This window comes from Salmo trutta, unplaced genomic scaffold, assembly GCF_901001165.1.
Source record: "Salmo trutta unplaced genomic scaffold, fSalTru1.1, whole genome shotgun sequence".
NCBI classification, from domain to species: Eukaryota; Metazoa; Chordata; class Actinopteri; order Salmoniformes; family Salmonidae; genus Salmo; species Salmo trutta.
The window spans coordinates 15,001-32,520 of record NW_021822141.1 but is presented as its reverse complement, the minus strand read 5'-3'; the positions used below and the strand labels follow the sequence as shown (position 1 = coordinate 32,520).

Here is a 17,520-nt window from a genome sequence, read left to right as displayed (position 1 = left end):
GGAGGGCAACAACCCAGCAGCAGGACCGCTACCTCCGCCTTTGTGCAAGGAGGAGCAGGAGGAGCACTGCCAGAGCCCTGCAAAATGACCTCCAGCAGGCCACAAATGTGCATGTGTCTGCTCAAACGGTCAGAAACAGACTCCATGAGGGTGGTATAAGGGCCCGACGTCCACAGGTGGGGATTGTGCTTACAGCCCCACACCGTGCAGAACGTTTGGCATTTGCCAGAGAACACCAAGATTGGCAAATTCGCCACTGGCGCCCTGTGCTCTTCACAGATGAAAGCAGGTTCACACTGAGCACGTGACAGACGTGACAGAGTCTGGAGACGCCGTGGAGAACGTTCTGCTGCCTGCAACATCCTCCAGCATGACCGGTTTGGCGGTGGGTCAGTCATGGTGTGGGGTGGCATTTCTTTGGGGGGCCACACAGCCCTCCATGTGCTCGCCAGAGGTAGCCTGACTGCCATTAGGTACCGAGATGAGATCCTCAGACCCCTTGTGAGACCATATGCTGGTGCGGTTGGCCCTGGGTTCCTCCTAATGCAAGACAATGCTAGACCTCATGTGGCTGGAGTGTGTCAGCAGTTCCTGCAAGAGGAAGGCATTGATGCTATGGACTGGCCCGCCCATTCCCCAGACCTGAATCCAATTGAGCACATCTGGGACATCATGTCTCGCTCCATCCACCAACGCCACGTTGCACCACAGACTGTCCAGGAGTTGGCGGATGCTTTAGTCCAGGTCTGGGAGGAGATCCCTCAGGAGACCATCCGCCACCTCATCAGGAGCATGCCCAAGCGTTGTAGGGAGGTCATACAGGCACGTGGAGGCCACACACACTACTGAGCCTCATTTTGACTTGTTTTAAGGACATTACATCAAAGTTGGATCAGCCTGTAGTGTGGTTTTCCACTTTAATTTTGAGTGTGACTCCAAATCCAGACCTCCTTGGGTTGATAAATTGGATTTCCATTGATTATTTTTGTGTGATTTTGTTGTCAGCACATTCAACTATGTAAAGAAAAAAGTATTTAATAAGATTATTTCTTTCATTCATATCTAGGATGTGTTGTTTAAGTGTTCCCTTTATTTTTTTGAGCAGTGTACATACCTTATCTTACCTTATTAGATAGTTGATAAGATATTTATTTATAACTTGTCTTGTGGTGATTGGCTTAAGACAAACACGGCAGTAATGTTTTATTGAACATACAATGTCTACACCTCTTTGTGGCATGTACTTGAGTGCATTTCATTGAATGTGGTGTGTCTGGCTAAGGTACAGTAGTGTTGACATCCCTCTGCTGTCCACTTTCAGCCTGGGAAGGATAGAAAACTGGTGCTCATTTATCTGGTGGCCGATGTGATCTTCGTGCTGCTCTTCATGCTGTGTAATGTTCAGCCCCACTACAACCTGCCTGTCTCCTTTGAATACGACACCTGGTTCATCGTCTTCATGATCCTCTTTGCCTTTTCCAATGGATACCTGGACAGCCTTTGCATGTGCTTTGGGCCCAAGTAAGACCTCTTGCCTTCGACCTGTGCACAAACCCAAATAGATACATATTCACGGTACAGAGCAACATTTTACTATCGCAATGACACACGCTGTGAGCAAACTAACCATTTGCTAGCAAAAATTTGACATAGACGGGATTAGTAAAAATATAACTTTTCTTAAACAGGGAAATCCCATTGAGACCTAGGCCTCTTTTGCAAGTTCACAAATTATACAAAATATTACAAATACAATGTAATAAAAACATATTTACAAGCATTTTAAGAAAAGCAATCACATTCCTCAACAAGGAGATTGTAGGTAGCCTAGCGGTTAGAGCATTGGGCCAGAAACCGAAAGGTTGCTGGTTTGAATATCCGAGCCGACAAGGTAAAAAAATGTAAATATTCCCTTGAGCAGGGGTGCTGTACTACTATGGCTGATCCTGTAAAACACCACATTCACTGCACCCATCTGGTGTATGTGAAAATAAAAAATTGTATTAACTTGAAATGCCCTAGAGGTAATGGAGCACCAAGGTGTGGAGGTCTGCAGATCATTCCATACATTGGGTTCAAAATAACTGAATGCTGATTTCCCTAATTCTGTAGAGATCAACGGGACCTTGAGAGTTAGCCATCCCTGTGATCCGGTCTGGCGACTCGTATAATTTAAGTGAAGTATGGTACGGTGGAAGTTTGTGCAAGAAGGCTTTATAAACAAAAAGAGAGCAGTGTATCGATCTACGAGACGGCCAGCCTACTTTCTGATATAGGATGCAATGATGTGTACTGAACCTGTCACCTGTAATAAAGTGTGGTGTGGTAAACTGCATCTAATGGTTTCAGTGAAGTGGCACCTTCAGTCATATAAATGGTGTCACTGTAGTCTAGCAATTGCAGGAAAGTTGACTGAATTATCTGCTTTCTGTTGTTCAAGGAGAGGCATGATTTATTTCTAAAGAAGAAGCCTATTTTTATTCTCAACTTCTTAAATAACTTATCCGTATGCTTTTTAAAAGATAACTTTTCGTTAATCCAGATGGCCAGATATTTATAAGCAAGGACACAATCAATGTGGGCACCATAAACCAATTACATGACACTTGATCCAGGCCAATTTCAGACAACCTTTTTGAATTAGTAAAGATCGGTCGACAGTGTTGAACGCTTTAGACAAGTCAATAAATAGAACAGCACACTGTTTCTTCCTATCCAAACAATTGACTACATAATTTAAAACCAGTGATGCTTCCGAGATGGTGCTATGCCCTGGTCTGAAGCCCAACTGATGCACATTTAGAATAGATTTTGAAGTTAAGAAAGATCTTAGCTGGGCATTAATCAAGGATTGAAACATTTTAGCCAGGCAAGAAAGTTTAGAAATAGGGTGATAATTATTAATGTCACAATGTCTGTTAGGACGAGGCACGACACATTGTAAACGCAAAGCAATTGTGAGGTGCAGTTTTTGGAGCTCCTGTCTATATAAAATGTTATGGTTAGTTTACTCACGTTGCAAGGGTCATTACGTGAGGAAAATGTCTCCCAGGTTGACCGAAATGAGATTGCACCTAAAATCTTACCACACCTGATAGGCTGTCATTCTCTCTCTCGCCACAGAAAAGTTTCTCCTCATGAGGTGGAGACAGCTGGAGCCATTATGGCCTTCTTCTTGTCCCTGGGTTTGGCTCTGGGAGCATCCCTCTCATTCCTCTTCAGAGCCCTGGTCTAAAATGGCACCCTGTAGAGAACATAACCCTAACCCAAACACAACCCATAACACTTGCATTGTAACAAATCTGTCTCAAATGTATTTGTTTCTTTTTTTAACAAGCGATACTGATTCGCCTCAAATCTGGTCTTCCAAAGAACGGAAGGTGGCAAGCAGATTAAGGCCAGGATTCAATCCGATAGCACTTTGTTGTTTATGCGCTATTTAAAAGGTCATTTTCCAATTGTACCGACCATATACAGTGTTTACCGTGAATGTGGTCTCCATGAACGCAGGAACATTACCTTTAATAGACGATAGTGTGAGGATTCTTTCGTTTGAACGCTACCAAACTAACCAAAACTGAACTAAGTAGAGCGTTTGTGAAATTAGGCAACTACAGGTTCCTACTATCCATGGGAGATCACATTCTATGCAATTCAGCGCTTCCCTTATGATTCTGTAGTATTCCAATTTGAATCCTTATGAAGCTGAAATATTATGAAGCCATGAGCTCAACACGAAGCAAGTCAACACAATTTACTGCCATTTATTTGCAAATACAGTTGAAGTCGGAAGTTTACCTACACTTAGGTTGGAGTCATTAAAACACGTTTTTCAACCACTCCACAGATTTCGTGTTAATAACAAACTATAGTTTTGGCAAGTCGGTTCGGACATCTACTTTTTCCAACAATTGTTTACAGACAGATTATTTCACTTATAATTCACTGTATCACAATTCCAGTGGGTGAGAAGTTTACATACACTAAGATGACTGTGCCTTTAAACAGCTTGGAAAATTCCAGAAAATGATGTCATGGCTTTAGAAGCTTCTGATAGGCTAATTTAAATAATTTGTCTCATCATTTGAAATAATGAGTCAATTGGAGGTGTACCTTCCAGCTCAGTGCCTCTTTGCTTGACATCATGGAAAAATCAAAAGAAATCAGCCAAGACCTCCACAAGTCTGGTTCATCCTTGGGAGCAATTTCCAAACGCCTGAAAGTACCACGTTCATCTGTAAAAACAATGGTACGCAAGTATGAACACCATGGGACCACACAGCCACCATAACGGCTTCTTCCTCAGGAGAGATGAACGTACTTTGGTGCAAAAAGTGCAAATCAATCCCAGAACAACAGCAAAGGACCTTGTGAAGATGCTGGAGGAAACAGGTGCAAATGTATCTATATCCACAGTAAAACAAGTCCTATATCGACATAACCTGAAAGGCCGCTCAGCAAGGAAGAAGACACTGCTCCAAAAACACCATAGTAAAAATCCAAACTATTGTTTGCAACTGCACATGGGGACAAAGATCATACTTTTTGGAGAAATGTCCTCTGGTCTGATGAAACAAAAATAGAACTGTTCAGCCATAATGACCATCGTTATGTTTGGAGGAAAAAGGGGGAGGCTTGCAAGCCGAAGAATACCATCCCAACCATGAAGCACGGCGGTGGCAGCAACATGTTGTGGGGGTATTTTTCTGCAGGATGGACTGGTGCACAAAATAGATTTCACTTCTCCCTTCTCTTTTTTCTTCCAGTATCTCTCCCTGTCTTTTTGCAGATGTTCCTGGTATCATATAGGATCATTTTTGATTTTGTTTCTGTTTCCTATGTGCTGTTTTATGTGGCATCTTCTAAAAATAAAGACAAATACTACTTAGTTTTAAACTTGGAGCATTTTCTAGATTACATTTATTTAAAACATGATTGAATACTTATTTTTTTTAAGTTTAAAAAAAGTAAAAGTAAAAACGAATAAGATAATGGATTTGTGTCATTTCCACCACACTTAAGTTTGTGATGGAAATGACACTTCTACAGTTTCTGGAGAAAATTGACAGACTGCTTAGCATGCTTTGGTTAGTATTACAGCTAGCATTTCGTTTACACTAAATACATAAAATATCAAAAAAATTCTAATTAAAGAAATTATAGCCTGTTTGGAAATGACTGACAAAAATATTCTCTACACAAGCAACATTTACCTTCAACTTTTGGACATCACATCTGGAACAACTGTCCACTGCAGCCATGTGCTTCAGTGTCACAATGTTTCCATGGTAACTAAATTAACATTCTTTTGAAAAAAACGTTATTAATTAGGAATTTGTCCTCAGTGGTGGAAATGACAACACTCCCAAAGGACAGGTATATTTTGTGTAAAAAACAACAAAGGGCATACTCACAATACATATTGATATAGATTTTATTTAATTGACTCTTTCTGTAGTACATAACATTATATAAAGTGTAATTATGAATGTTTTCTCATAGAAAAACATAGAAGCTTAAAAGTCAGTCAGGGACAAGGACAAAACAGTGCAATTGAGGTATAAAATGCATCTGAAAAGTAGCTAAAATACTTGGTGTTTAAAAAAAAGTATAGGGTGATTCCAGTGCGACCTTAACATACAAATATTTATTTTATTTTTTATAAAATCCCCAAATTTGACCCGAGGACATAGAAGCGCCCGTAGTTGCAGAATCACCCATGTTGTGTTATACCAAGTGCCACTACGTCTGATTTTTAAATGTCTGATGTGGATTTTGAGACAGAGAAAAATATTCAACAGGGGGCTCTATTCAAATCGATCACTGAAGTGATAGAAATTTAAAGCTAATTCCGATTGAGCTGACATATGCAGCGTTTACTGTGAATGCATTATTCGCTAACGCGGGAACATTTCCTTTAAATTTCAATCACGTAGCCGTGAACTTCTGCGATAACAATTGAATAGAGCCCTTAAACTTGCTCTAATGTTCACAAGTATGGAACCAATGAGATCAGCGGTAACCTACTTTAGCAGGAAAATTATTGATTTTTATTGCTTTCGTTTAGGTGTGTCAGAGTTGTAATTGCGTGAGAGCTGAGACTGCATTTATGGTTAACACGTGATAATTCCGCTCAATTGGAAATTACCTTTAAAAGTGTCTACAAAGTGTGATCGGATTGTAAATTAGTGCCAGAGTGGTGTAGCGGTACCACTCCTGACCAAACAAACGTCTCGGCCACTTTACCTTAGGTGCCCTTCCATCTCTCTCCCCTACTGTTCTATCACAAAAACAGTAACATATGTAAGGGATTGGGAATCCAATCTCCTACAAAACCACTGTCTAACTGGAATAGCATTATGTCAAAAGACATGAAATCTCTGCCACCACAGGGATCGCTCCTTAACATGAAGGATGAATGCCGATTTTATTGATCAAGGAACAGATAATGACAAATGCATCACCATACAGACCTTTGGACAAAAGTAAAAATAAATAGTATACACAAGCTGACACATCTACAGCATCAAATTAAAAACTTTCCTTAGTTTTCTTAGTGAAGGGAACCAGCATGAATGTTAGCAGAGACTGAAAAACAAACGTGTGACCATTTGCTGTATTTATATGTAGCCCTACCCATATTCATGTTTTATAGAAACTGTAGATGATGTACTTTATAACACTACCATAACTTAATAGTGAATTTTGATGGCTATTTACAAAAATATATATATTGAAATCTAATCATAAACTTTTAGCAAACCATTCTCAAGCCTTCTGAGCATTTGACATGTTTATTTTTTAGATCACATTCTTCTTTTCACAACTTAAATGCTAAGCAACAAATATAAAATTAAATAAAAAGTCAGATCATGATAAATAAAAAAAATCCCAATAAATGTAACAGCATTGTCACAGCTATCAATATAATACATACATCGGTATCAAATTTGGAATAGGCAGTGTCACTGACCACAGTTCCTTTTGCGATTTACCTGAATCTCAAAACCTTTTTTGTCACTATAGAATAGTGTTACTGTAAAATAACTTAATTTCCATTGAGAAATAGACTGTATTAGCAAGCAAGTCTCTTAAAATATTTCTTATTGTGTCAGGAAAATGTAATTTCATTGGATAGTTGTTAGTCTTGTGTTAGCGTGCATACAATCATGAACAGTGTTAGTGCACACTCACTTAAAGGGAAACAGAAGATACAGACCAGAGTAGACACAGAAAAACTACAATATATCCAGCATGTAGCTATGGTTTTCAAACAGGGACAAACCACAATACAATGGTAATTTCAGTGTGTCTACAGAGGAACATGTGTTGCTAATAACAAGACAACCATGATACATGTTTTCATTTTCCTCTGATAGATTGTTACCAATAGCCATAGCTTTCATAGATTAGCTTCGTCAACAGATCGAAACGCTCAAAGTTGAAAACAACTAATACAATGTAAAAAAAATAAAAAATGTAATTTTTTCTTAAAAACAAGTACACCTGAGACTTAAACTTTTCATTAAGTCACTGCTCTAGTTCTATTTCTTTGCTGAATGTCGCACTTGCTATTGCATGTTCCTGATGCAAAATGGTAAAACATCCTTCTTTGTTACAAATCATTTCGCACAGAGATGTAATACAAAAACACAGCTATACAGTGACCTCTAGCAGACCTTCACTATTAGTGCACCTCATCTGTTGGACTAGTCAGTGGAGCCACTCTTTGGCCCGGTCAATTTTTGGTCCCTAGTCTCTTTCATTTGGCCCTATCCCTATGGTGTTCACAGATCTGAAAGGACTAGCTAGGTTTATAAAGAAATACTTAGAATGCTCCACTTAACAGTATTAGGGAGGTGCTAGGGCGAATGAGCCATCACTACTGTATATTGATTATACTTACACAGTGATTTAATACTCTTGAAAAGTCACATTTATTTCTGCCGTTGTTCTGTTATACACTTTTTTCTGTTTTGGATTGAATTATATAATCAAATTCATGAAATTGTGGTAATTTAAGACATATATGAAATTATATACATAGTTGTGCATTAATTTATTTCTACCTAATGCCTTTTATGGAAGTATTCGATTGTGTTTTCATGCGTTTTGTGCTTGAAGTCCATTTAGAAAAGATAGTGCACACTGGCTTTGAAATGTCATCACAATTTCCCAGAATAGAACTGTGAACACCAAATGGGGTAGTTCCTATGCAGGCTGAGAAAAGAGGCTGAGGGCCAAAATAGACTCTGGCCTTAATACCACAGTTCTGTTCCAGAAAGTGCAAAACAAAGATGGCCGACATCTAAGCCAGAAGGGCCAGCCCATGATGTCATGTTGTTCTCAACCAGACATTTGACTGATTGCACTTCAATCAGAGACAACGTAATGATACTTTGCATCTAAGTGCATGAAAACGCACTGCACCCAAACTTATGTGACAAAAATAAATGGAAGCATCGCTATTCATTGGTGCTGTATATCTGAAAAATTATCTTACATAAGTATGACTCCTGAGGAGCAAAATACTTTACTAAGGCTACATTTTGTTCATCTACACTTCATTACTATTCCCTCTGAGAGGAAGCATAGAAAAACAGCTAATTCATTGGGACTTGGCTCCTCCAGAGATGCATCTAGCTCACCTCAGCATATTTCTGACTGGAAGATTAAGGGTAGAGTACAACTTGAGGCAAGAACAGTTTCTTTATGTCTCACAGTGCCCCCCACCCCTGGGTCTAGTTTCTCTTTGAAACACTTCCTGACTCAAAAGAACAGGCACCAGTAGATGACCATAGTCAACAAACACAAAGTGGGTACTCACAACTTAAACCTTTTTTTGTTTTGTGTTCCCTGTGGGACGAAAGACAAGGCTTGACTACAAAAAATAAAAAAATACTTTAATGCTCACGAGCATGAAAGTCATTGTAAACCAATTTTTTTTTCTACCTATAGATTAAATCTGTAGTTGACCCCTCTCCAAATTTCAAGTGTAAGTAACTATTGTTAATGTTTAAATCCTTAGCAACTTTGTTTGGCATTCTCATGTATTGATCTACTGTTAGTGCACACTTAAACACAGACAGAACCCATACAGATACCTTCTTACAGGACTGCTGAAAACTCCAGGCTTAAAAGGTAGATCATCAAGTGCAAAAGCACCGTTTTTCCGTGGATCTACAACATAAGCTAAACTATTGAAAGATTGCGCAAATGTTCAAGATCAAGGTGAACAGAACTCACAGTAGTAGCGCTGACAAGAAAATTAGCTTCCTATTTCAGGTATAGATGTTCATATGTTTAAGGTAGTAGAGGTAAAATAAAAAACTAAAGACAAAATAAAAAAACTGTACAATGTCAGTGGCTGCAAGAGTCACCAAGCCATCCACGACTGACCCTTTGGAAACTGAGACGGACAGGATGGAAGGGAGCAGAGAGACCAGGTGACTGACAGGGCATCACTGTAGACAAATGTCATGAGAACAAGTCACACCAGAAACACCACAATCCAGCTGAGCGGAGCCTGGTCTGTTGGCTGTTTGGCATGCCATGCCCACTGCCGTCTTTGGAATGTTTATGACACGATAGAGGGCCGATGTCATGGCCCTGATATCCTCCAACAGTGCCCATTCAGTGACGTGAGACACATGAAGTAAAACAATATATAAAATACACAAACCTGAGTGACTGCATCATGTTTTTATATGTCATGTTAAGATGGTGTCTCCAACCATGTTCAGTTGCAGAGGATGTTCAGTTGCAGAGTGAATATCTTATGACATACAGAAGACATCAATGAAAAAAGGGGGAAGCAAGTAATTTTGTTCATAAACTATGAGAAAGAAGACCTAATGCAGGGTGCTTTGCACGTTGACAAGAATGAACCAAGTTTTGTTTGGGTATGAGTCTGTAGACCCATAAAAGTTAATGGGCCCTGTGCTTGGAGCAGGATTTCATTGGAGACTTTGTAGCCTAACTTTCATGACCTCTCCACCAGTCCTGAGCCACCCTGATGGGGATTTAGTAGTTAGACACACAAGTAAGGAAACATGGATGAAAAGAAACCCAAACCAGGCACGATTTTGACCCCCCTCTTCCCAATAAGAGAGACAAAAATGGGTTGGTTTATTCCTGGAGTCCCAGGAAAGAAACCATACAATAGCCTACTCCAAAAAAAGGCGATGATGGTCATCCAGGTTGAGCTGAGCTGTCGAATTGTACATGGAGAAACTTGTGTGTTTTGTATGTTTCTCAAATATACATTGTATCTTTATATTATGAAATTAGCTCATCTTTTTGGGTTTGATGAAAACCAGTGTTGGACTTGTGCTGAGTGTTGGACTTGTGCTCCATAGAAGTTCCATAAAAGTGTAGGACTCCAGTAGATAAATAAATAAAATAAGGGGCGTTAACGCCCAGATTCATATCGCGAGGATAGGTGTTCAAAATACACTGAGAGGGGACTTCCTCACAGACAAGCATCAAATTAGATTTAACAAAACCATTCACAATTACACCGTGTGTGTGTGTGTGTGTGTGTGTGTGTGTGTGTGTCTGGCATTTTCTGGTAATGCCAATGTGCAGAGGCACAACTGAAAAACAGTGACAGAGTGGGTGAGCATGGGGGAGGAATGACTGCAGATTGTTTTAGAATCCAAAGTGAAGTTGGTGGTTTGTTTATCTGGCATTCATGCTCTCTGAAATCCCTCTCTCACCATTCTCTCTTTCCCCTTCTCAGCTGGTAGTGTTCCTGGTGGACCTCATTGGCTATGAGGCTGTCTTCACCAGACTGGAAATCAGCTTCATTGAGACTATTTCCAGTGTTGATCATCTCCTCATCCTGTGAGGATCCCCGATCTTCCTCCCCACTACCTGTGCAAGCGTCATCCATGATTGGGTCCTGTAAGACCTGGGCAATGTACGTTGGTTGCTAAGGAGAAAACAAACATTCAATGTTATGAAGGATCCTGCACCTCACCATTCATATGCTTATAAATGGCATCTTGAGAAGTTAAAGGTGTTTGACATACTACTTAGCCTTGTATTGCTTCATACTTCATCATAACCCAAACACACAATGGTTGAGTTCCTGCCCGACTACATTGCAGACCAAAGCCAGCTCTTACAAAGCCCTGGATAGGTATTTAATATATCAGTTAACCGCATCATATGATATAGCAAAATAATGCCTGACTGCACAGTCGGCGCAACCATTGGTTGATGCAATACAACGCCTGTGCATCTAGTCGGGCAGGAACTCGCCCATTCTATGCGAGAAAATGAAATATTTTATATTGTTCACATGTTCAAATACCAAAAATGTGAACCAATAGTAAATCAGCAAGACACTGCTGTTTGTTTACATTGAAGATGATCAGGATGGCCAGTGAACGAGCAACTTTAGAGTTTAATTTAATTCCTTTACTATAACAGATCAAAGTGCTTTACATAATAAAGGGGGAAACTCACCTCTTCCACTAGCAATGTGTGGCACTCACCTGGGTAATGTATTTTGTGCCAGAATGCTCACCACACATCAGCTAGCATGGTGGAGAGATGAGGAATGATATTTGCCAATGAGGGGATGATTAGGTGGCCATGATGGAAATAGGGCCAGGTTGGGAATTTAACCACCGATTTAAGACACCCATTTAATGTCCCATCTGAAAGATGTGAGCCTAAGCAAGGCAATGTCCCCTTCACTGCCCTGGGGTACTGGCATTCAATCTTAAGACCAGAGGTGAAGAGTGTCCCATACTGGCCCTCCAACACCTCTTCCAGCAGCATCTGGTCTCCCATCCAGGGCTGACCCTGCTTAGCTTCAGAAGCAAGACAGCAGTGGGATGCTGCTGGTGAAAAGTTGACAGGGAAATGGAACGTAGTTGCATTGACGGGGAGACAAACATTTATATACAGCCTAGTCGGGCTGAATTTCCACTATAACACTATCAATTTAGCGCTGGCAAACAGAGTGATAGCAGGTAGAGCTGGAAATATAACCAAATTCAGCAATTTTTATATAATTTCAAATTAAATGAACATTTCATATTCATCCTCTTCAGCACCACTCCAACATCAGCATATATAATAATTAAGCAATAAGGCCCGAGAAGGAGTGATATATGGCCAATAAGGGCTGTTCTTATGTACAACACAACGCAGAGTGCCTGGACACAGCCCTTAGCTGTGGAATATTGGTCATATATCACAAACCCCTGAGGTGCCTTATTGCTATTATTAACTGGTTACCAACGTAATTAGAGCAGTAATAATAAATGTTTTGTGGTACACGGTCTAATACACCACGGCTGTCAGCCAATCAGCATTCAGGGCTCGATCCACCCAGTATATAATATATTCCATTTAGCAGACGCTATTATCCAAAGCGACTTAGTCATGCGTGCATACATTTTACGTATGGGTGCTCTTGGGAAACAAACCCATTATTCTGGCGTTGCAAACGCCATGCTTTACCAACTGAGCCACAGAGAACCACATGAAAATGGTGCGTTTCTATGTTTTGTACTCAAAAATAAAAAGTATTTCCGATGACATGATCCGAAAACACTTGACAATGGCCGTGTTCGGGAGCATCAAAACCATGATGCATCATGGGTAATTTATCATTGTGACTGACTGATCTACAAATAAAATTGAGTAGTTACTTATGACGCAAGGTGATTTGTAGATCTGTCATTCTCGACTTGCTTTCAAAGTCGGCTGCAATGTTGAAGCTTCAAAAAATATTAAAGCTATCATTTTGATCTCACAGTCCTTGCACCGATAGGGTGGTCTATGAATGAATTTGAGACTGGTTACATTTCTCCAGCCTCATCTTTTTTTCATTTTCCAAAATGGCAGGGTGACCACTTTGTTGTTTTTTGAATAACAGATTTGGGCCAGTCAGTTTGTTTGTCAAGGGAGCAAACAAACACACATTGTCGGAACACTGGACAAAATTATGCATATTGTGCATTGCGATAACGTTGGGCCAATCTCAGTGTGCTATCTGTGGCGGCAGGTAGCCTAGTGGTTAGAGTGTTGGGCCAGTAACCGAAAGGTTGCTGGATCGAATCACGGAGCTGGAAAGGTAAAAATCTGTCGTTCTGCTATACCCTGGTAGGCCGTACTTGTAAATAAGAACTTGTTCTTAACTGACTTGCCTAGTTAAATAAAGGTTAAATATACTGCTCAAAAAAATAAAGGGAACACTTAAACAACACATCCTAGATCTGAATGAAAGAAATATTCTTATTAAATACTTTTTCTTTACATAGTTGAATGTGCTGACAACAAAATCACACAAAAATAATCAATGGAAATCCAATTTATCAACCCATGGAGGTCTGGATTTGGAGTCACACTCAAAATTAAAGTGGAAAACAACACTACAGGCTGATCCAACTTTTATGTAATGTCCTTAAAACAAGTCAAAATGAGGCTCAGTAGTGTGTGTGGCCTCCACGTGCCTGTATGACCTCCCTACAACGCCTGGGCATGCTCCTGATGAGGTGGTGGATGGTCTCCTGAGGGATCTCCTCCCAGACCTGGACTAAAGCATCCGCCAACTCCTGGACAGTCTGTGGTGCAACGTGGCGTTGGTGGATGGAGCGAGACATGATGTCCCAGATGTTCTCAATTGGATTCAGGTCTGGAGAACGGGCGGGCCAGTCCATAGCATCAATGCCTTCCTCTTGCAGGAACTGCTGACACACTCCAGCCACACGAGGTCTAGCATTGTCTTGCATTAGGAGGAACCCAGGGCCAACCGCACCAGCATATGGTCTCACAAGGGGTCTGAGGATCTCATCTCGGTACCTAATGGCAGTCAGGCTACCTCTGGCGAGCACATGGAGGGCTGTGTGGCCCCCCAAAGAAATGCCACCCCACACCATGACTGACCCACCGCCAAACTGGTCATGCTGGAGGATGTTGCAGGCAGCAGAACGTTCTCCACGGCGTCTCCAGACTCTGCCACGTCTGTCACGTGCTCAGTGTGAACCTGCTTTCATCTGTGAAGAGCACAGGGCGCCAGTGGCGAATTTGCCAATCTTGGTGTTCTCTGGCAAATGCCAAACGTCCTCCACGGTGTTGAGCTGTAAGCACAATCCCCACCTGTGGACGTCGGGCCCTCATACCACCCTCATGGAGTCTGTTTCTGACCGTTTGAGCAGACACATGCACATTTGTGGCCTGCTGGAGGTCATTTTGCAGGGCGCTGGCAGTGCTCCTCCTTGCACAAAGGCGGAGGTAGCGGTCCTGCTGCTGGGTTGTTGCCCTCCTACGGCCTCCTCCGCGTCTCCTGATGTACTGGCCTGTCTCCTGGTAGCGCCTCCATGCTCTGGACACTACGCTGACAGACACAGCAAACCTTCATGCCACAGCTCGCATTGATGTGCCATCCTGGATGAGCTGCACTACCTGAGCCACTTGTGTGGGTTGTAGACTCCGTCTCATGCTCCCACTAGAGTAAAAGCACCGCCAGCATTCAAAAGTGACCAAAACATGAGCCAGGAAGCATAGGAACTGAGAAGTGGTTTGTGGTCCCCACCTGCAGAACCACTCCTTTATTGGGGGTGTCTTGCTAATTGCCTATAATTTCCACCTGTTGTCTATTCCATTTGCACAACAGCATGTGAAATGTATTGTCAATCAGTGTTGCTTCCTAAGTGGACAGTTTGATTTCACAGAAGTGTGATTGACTTGGAGTTACATTGTGTTGTTTAAGTATTCCCTTTATTTTTTTGAGCAGTGTAGATATATATTCTTAATCTGGACAGTTCCATTCTAGTCCCCCACAATTCAACAGCTTGGAATACTCCAAAAAGAATTGGCTTCTCTGCTTACCTGAGACTTATTAGAAGGAGAGGAGAAGGTGCGGAGTGGTGGGCGGCCATTTTCAACCACGTCAACATCTGTTTCCTTGGTGTCAATCTGTTTGAGACCAAAGGGGGTAAAGAAGGGAAAAGAGCTGTCAGAGATTATCCTCTGTGGTACTACTTGGCCTAAGTCTGCTACCTGAAATGAAGGACTGGACACTTGGTGTGTTGGTGAGCCGTACCTTCAGCACAGTGACCCGTACCTTGTAGTTGTGAGCGCTGAGGTACTTGAAGTGGCCGAAGCAGACGTGCGACAGGCATACCACAATGGTGATGATTAGGACCACCAAAGTGAACATGGACGTGGGGGTCACAAAGCCTGGGTTACAACAAAGTGCAAAGAGACAGTAAGTTACAATGTTTGACTTCAGGGCTCACCCTCCGAATAAGGTGTTGAGTGTTAGGTACTAACACATCTTAACAATCCAATTTACCACTTTGTTTCTGGGAAGAAAAAGATCCCCCAGTGCCTTACCTGTGCGCATGGTGGAGAAGAATAGCAGCCAAAAGAGACAGAGGATGGGAGCTGCTACCACCTGATTGACAGCACCGGAGTGGATTTTCTTGTCCAGTTTCGAGGGAAGGTAAGCGTAATACATGTTGCATCTATCCACCAGGTGCTTCAGCAGCATGTACATCAGACCTGGAAAGAGGGAGCACTTTTTTTGTTTGAGAACTGTTATTTAACCGATATAACTACTGAACATACACCTCCCCCCACCCATTTTAAATCTTAGCTGGAGACCACTGACATTCTGATAATAGTCTGTGCTTAATCTTTGGGGGATTACACCTGGGTTGCTACAGTTGAAATTCCTGAGTTGGGGGGTTACAAGTATTTATAAAATTAACAAATGTGTGCTCACTTCTGCCCAAAAGGCAAATGTTCCCATCCTTACTAAAGTAGACAAGCGTTTATTACCCATTCCAAAAACAAATTTATTATAAAATACAGTATGACCTGTTCACTGGACATGCTACCGGTCCTAGACCTGCTGTCCCAGACCTGCTGGAACCCTGACCTGTTCACCTGTCCCAGACCTGCTGTTTTCAACTCTCTAGAGACAGCAGAAGCGGTAGAGACACTCTCAAAGATCGGCTATGAATAAGCCAACTGACACTTACTCTTGAGTTGCTGACTTGTTGCACCCTCGACAACTACTATGATTATTATTATTTGACCATGCTGGTCATTTATGAACATTTGAACATCTTGGCCATATGCTGTTATAATCTCCACCCGGCACAGCCAGAAGAGGACTGGCCACCACTCATAGCCTGGTTCCTCTCTAGGTTTCTTCCTAGGTTTTGGCCTTTCTAGGGAGTTTTTCCTAGCCACCGTGCTTCTACACCTGCATTGCTTGCTGTTTGGGGTTTTAGGCTGGGTTTCTGTACAGCACTTTGAGATATCAGCTGATGAAAGAAGGGCTATATAAATAAATGTGAAGTATGTACATATATGCGGGGGAATTCATCTAATATTTATATATACAGTACCAGCCAAAAGTTTGGTTAAACCTACTCATTCCAGAGTTTCTTTATTTTACTATTTTCTACATTGTAGAATTATAGTGAAGACATCACAACTATGACATAACACACATGGAATCACGTAGAAACCAAAAAAAAATCTGTCCTTTGGTGTAATGAGTCCAAATGTGACATTTTTGGTTACATCCCATCTGGTTTGTGCTTAGTGGGATAATCATTTGTTTTTCAACAGGACAATGATCCAGCACACCTCCAGGCTGTGTAAGGGCTATTTGAACAAGAAGGAGAGTGATAGGGTGCGGCATCAGATGACCTGGCCTCCACAATCACCCAACCTCAACCCAATTGAGATGGTTTAGGATGAGTTTGATTACGCCCGATACGCCTGGGTATGCCCGATCACGTCTGATCTTTGAAGCTAAGCAGGGCCAGGCCTGGTTAGTACTTGGATGGGAGACCGCCTGGGAATACCAGGTGCTGTAAGCATTTCGTCCACGAGGGTGTGCTCTTACACTATTTCATCAGCAACACTGCCTTGTAGTAAGCATTTAATGATGAATTGACTAAATGCAGCTTCCTGCCTTTTTAATAGGATCAAAGTTCCGTGTGTTGTCAGTTAGCATCTGCCTTGTATTTATAAGACAAATAAGAATATTGTTGCTGAATGCAGCTTGTGTGTGCTTTGTGCTCCCTTGCCATGTTCAAATGATGAAAGGAAATAAAGTTTGTATTTTATCCAACTAACTGTGCTAAAAAGTGATGGCTACAGTGTTTGTAATTTCTTCTACTTTTTCAGTGACACAAAGTTCAAGCTGCTTATCTAATTGGTGAAAATGCAATGTCTGTTTATCAGACTCACATTGACTACATATGTTGTACCAAGAGAAAGTTTAACGTTTACGGCCATACCAGCCTGGGTACGCCCGATCTCGTCTGATCTCGGAAGCTAAGCAGGGTCGGGCCTGGTTAGTACTTGGTTGGGAGACTGCCTGGGAATACCAGGTGATGTAAGCTTTTTGTCCACGAGGGTGTGCTCTTACACTATTTCATCAACAACACTGCCTTGTAGTAAGCATTTAATGATGAATTGACTAAATGCAGCTTCCTGCCTTTTTAATAGGATCAAAGTTCCGTGTGTTGTCAGTTA

The 17,520-nt window shown here is 41.5% G+C and overlaps 1 protein-coding gene and 1 non-coding gene across 2 annotated transcripts; one reads left to right on the top strand and one right to left on the bottom strand.

The window, feature by feature from the left end:
• Nucleotides 1–10,714: 10,714 nt before the first annotated feature.
• Nucleotides 10,715–15,520, bottom strand: LOC115180700 (CSC1-like protein 2). The gene is made up of 4 exons (XM_029742916.1): nucleotides 15,358–15,520; nucleotides 15,086–15,201; nucleotides 14,851–14,937; nucleotides 10,715–10,933 (listed from the first exon to the last, which is right to left on the bottom strand). The coding sequence occupies exons 1-4, from the start codon at nucleotides 15,518–15,520 to the stop codon at nucleotides 10,715–10,717; spliced, it is 585 nt and encodes a 194-aa protein (XP_029598776.1).
• A 1,748-nt stretch (nucleotides 15,521–17,268) lies between these two features.
• Nucleotides 17,269–17,387, top strand: LOC115180720 (5S ribosomal RNA). Its single transcript, XR_003873147.1, has one exon. It is a non-coding gene; the product is annotated as a 5S ribosomal RNA (ribosomal RNA).
• The last annotated feature ends 133 nt before the right edge of the window (nucleotides 17,388–17,520 follow it).

What these genes read in the sequence shown, in the direction of transcription:
- LOC115180700 (XM_029742916.1), bottom strand. Translation starts at nt 15,520, where the DNA reads ATGTACATGCTGCTGAAGCACCTGGTGGATAGATGCAACATGTATTAC. An exon ending in TCAGCGCTCACAACTACAAG is followed by an intron (nt 14,938 to 15,085) that starts GTACGGGTCACT and finishes GGTCTCAAACAG; the next exon opens with ATTGACACCAAGGAAACAGA. An exon ending in CTCCTTCTAATAAGTCTCAG is followed by an intron (nt 10,934 to 14,850) that starts GTAAGCAGAGAA and finishes TTTTCTCCTTAG; the next exon opens with CAACCAACGTACATTGCCCA.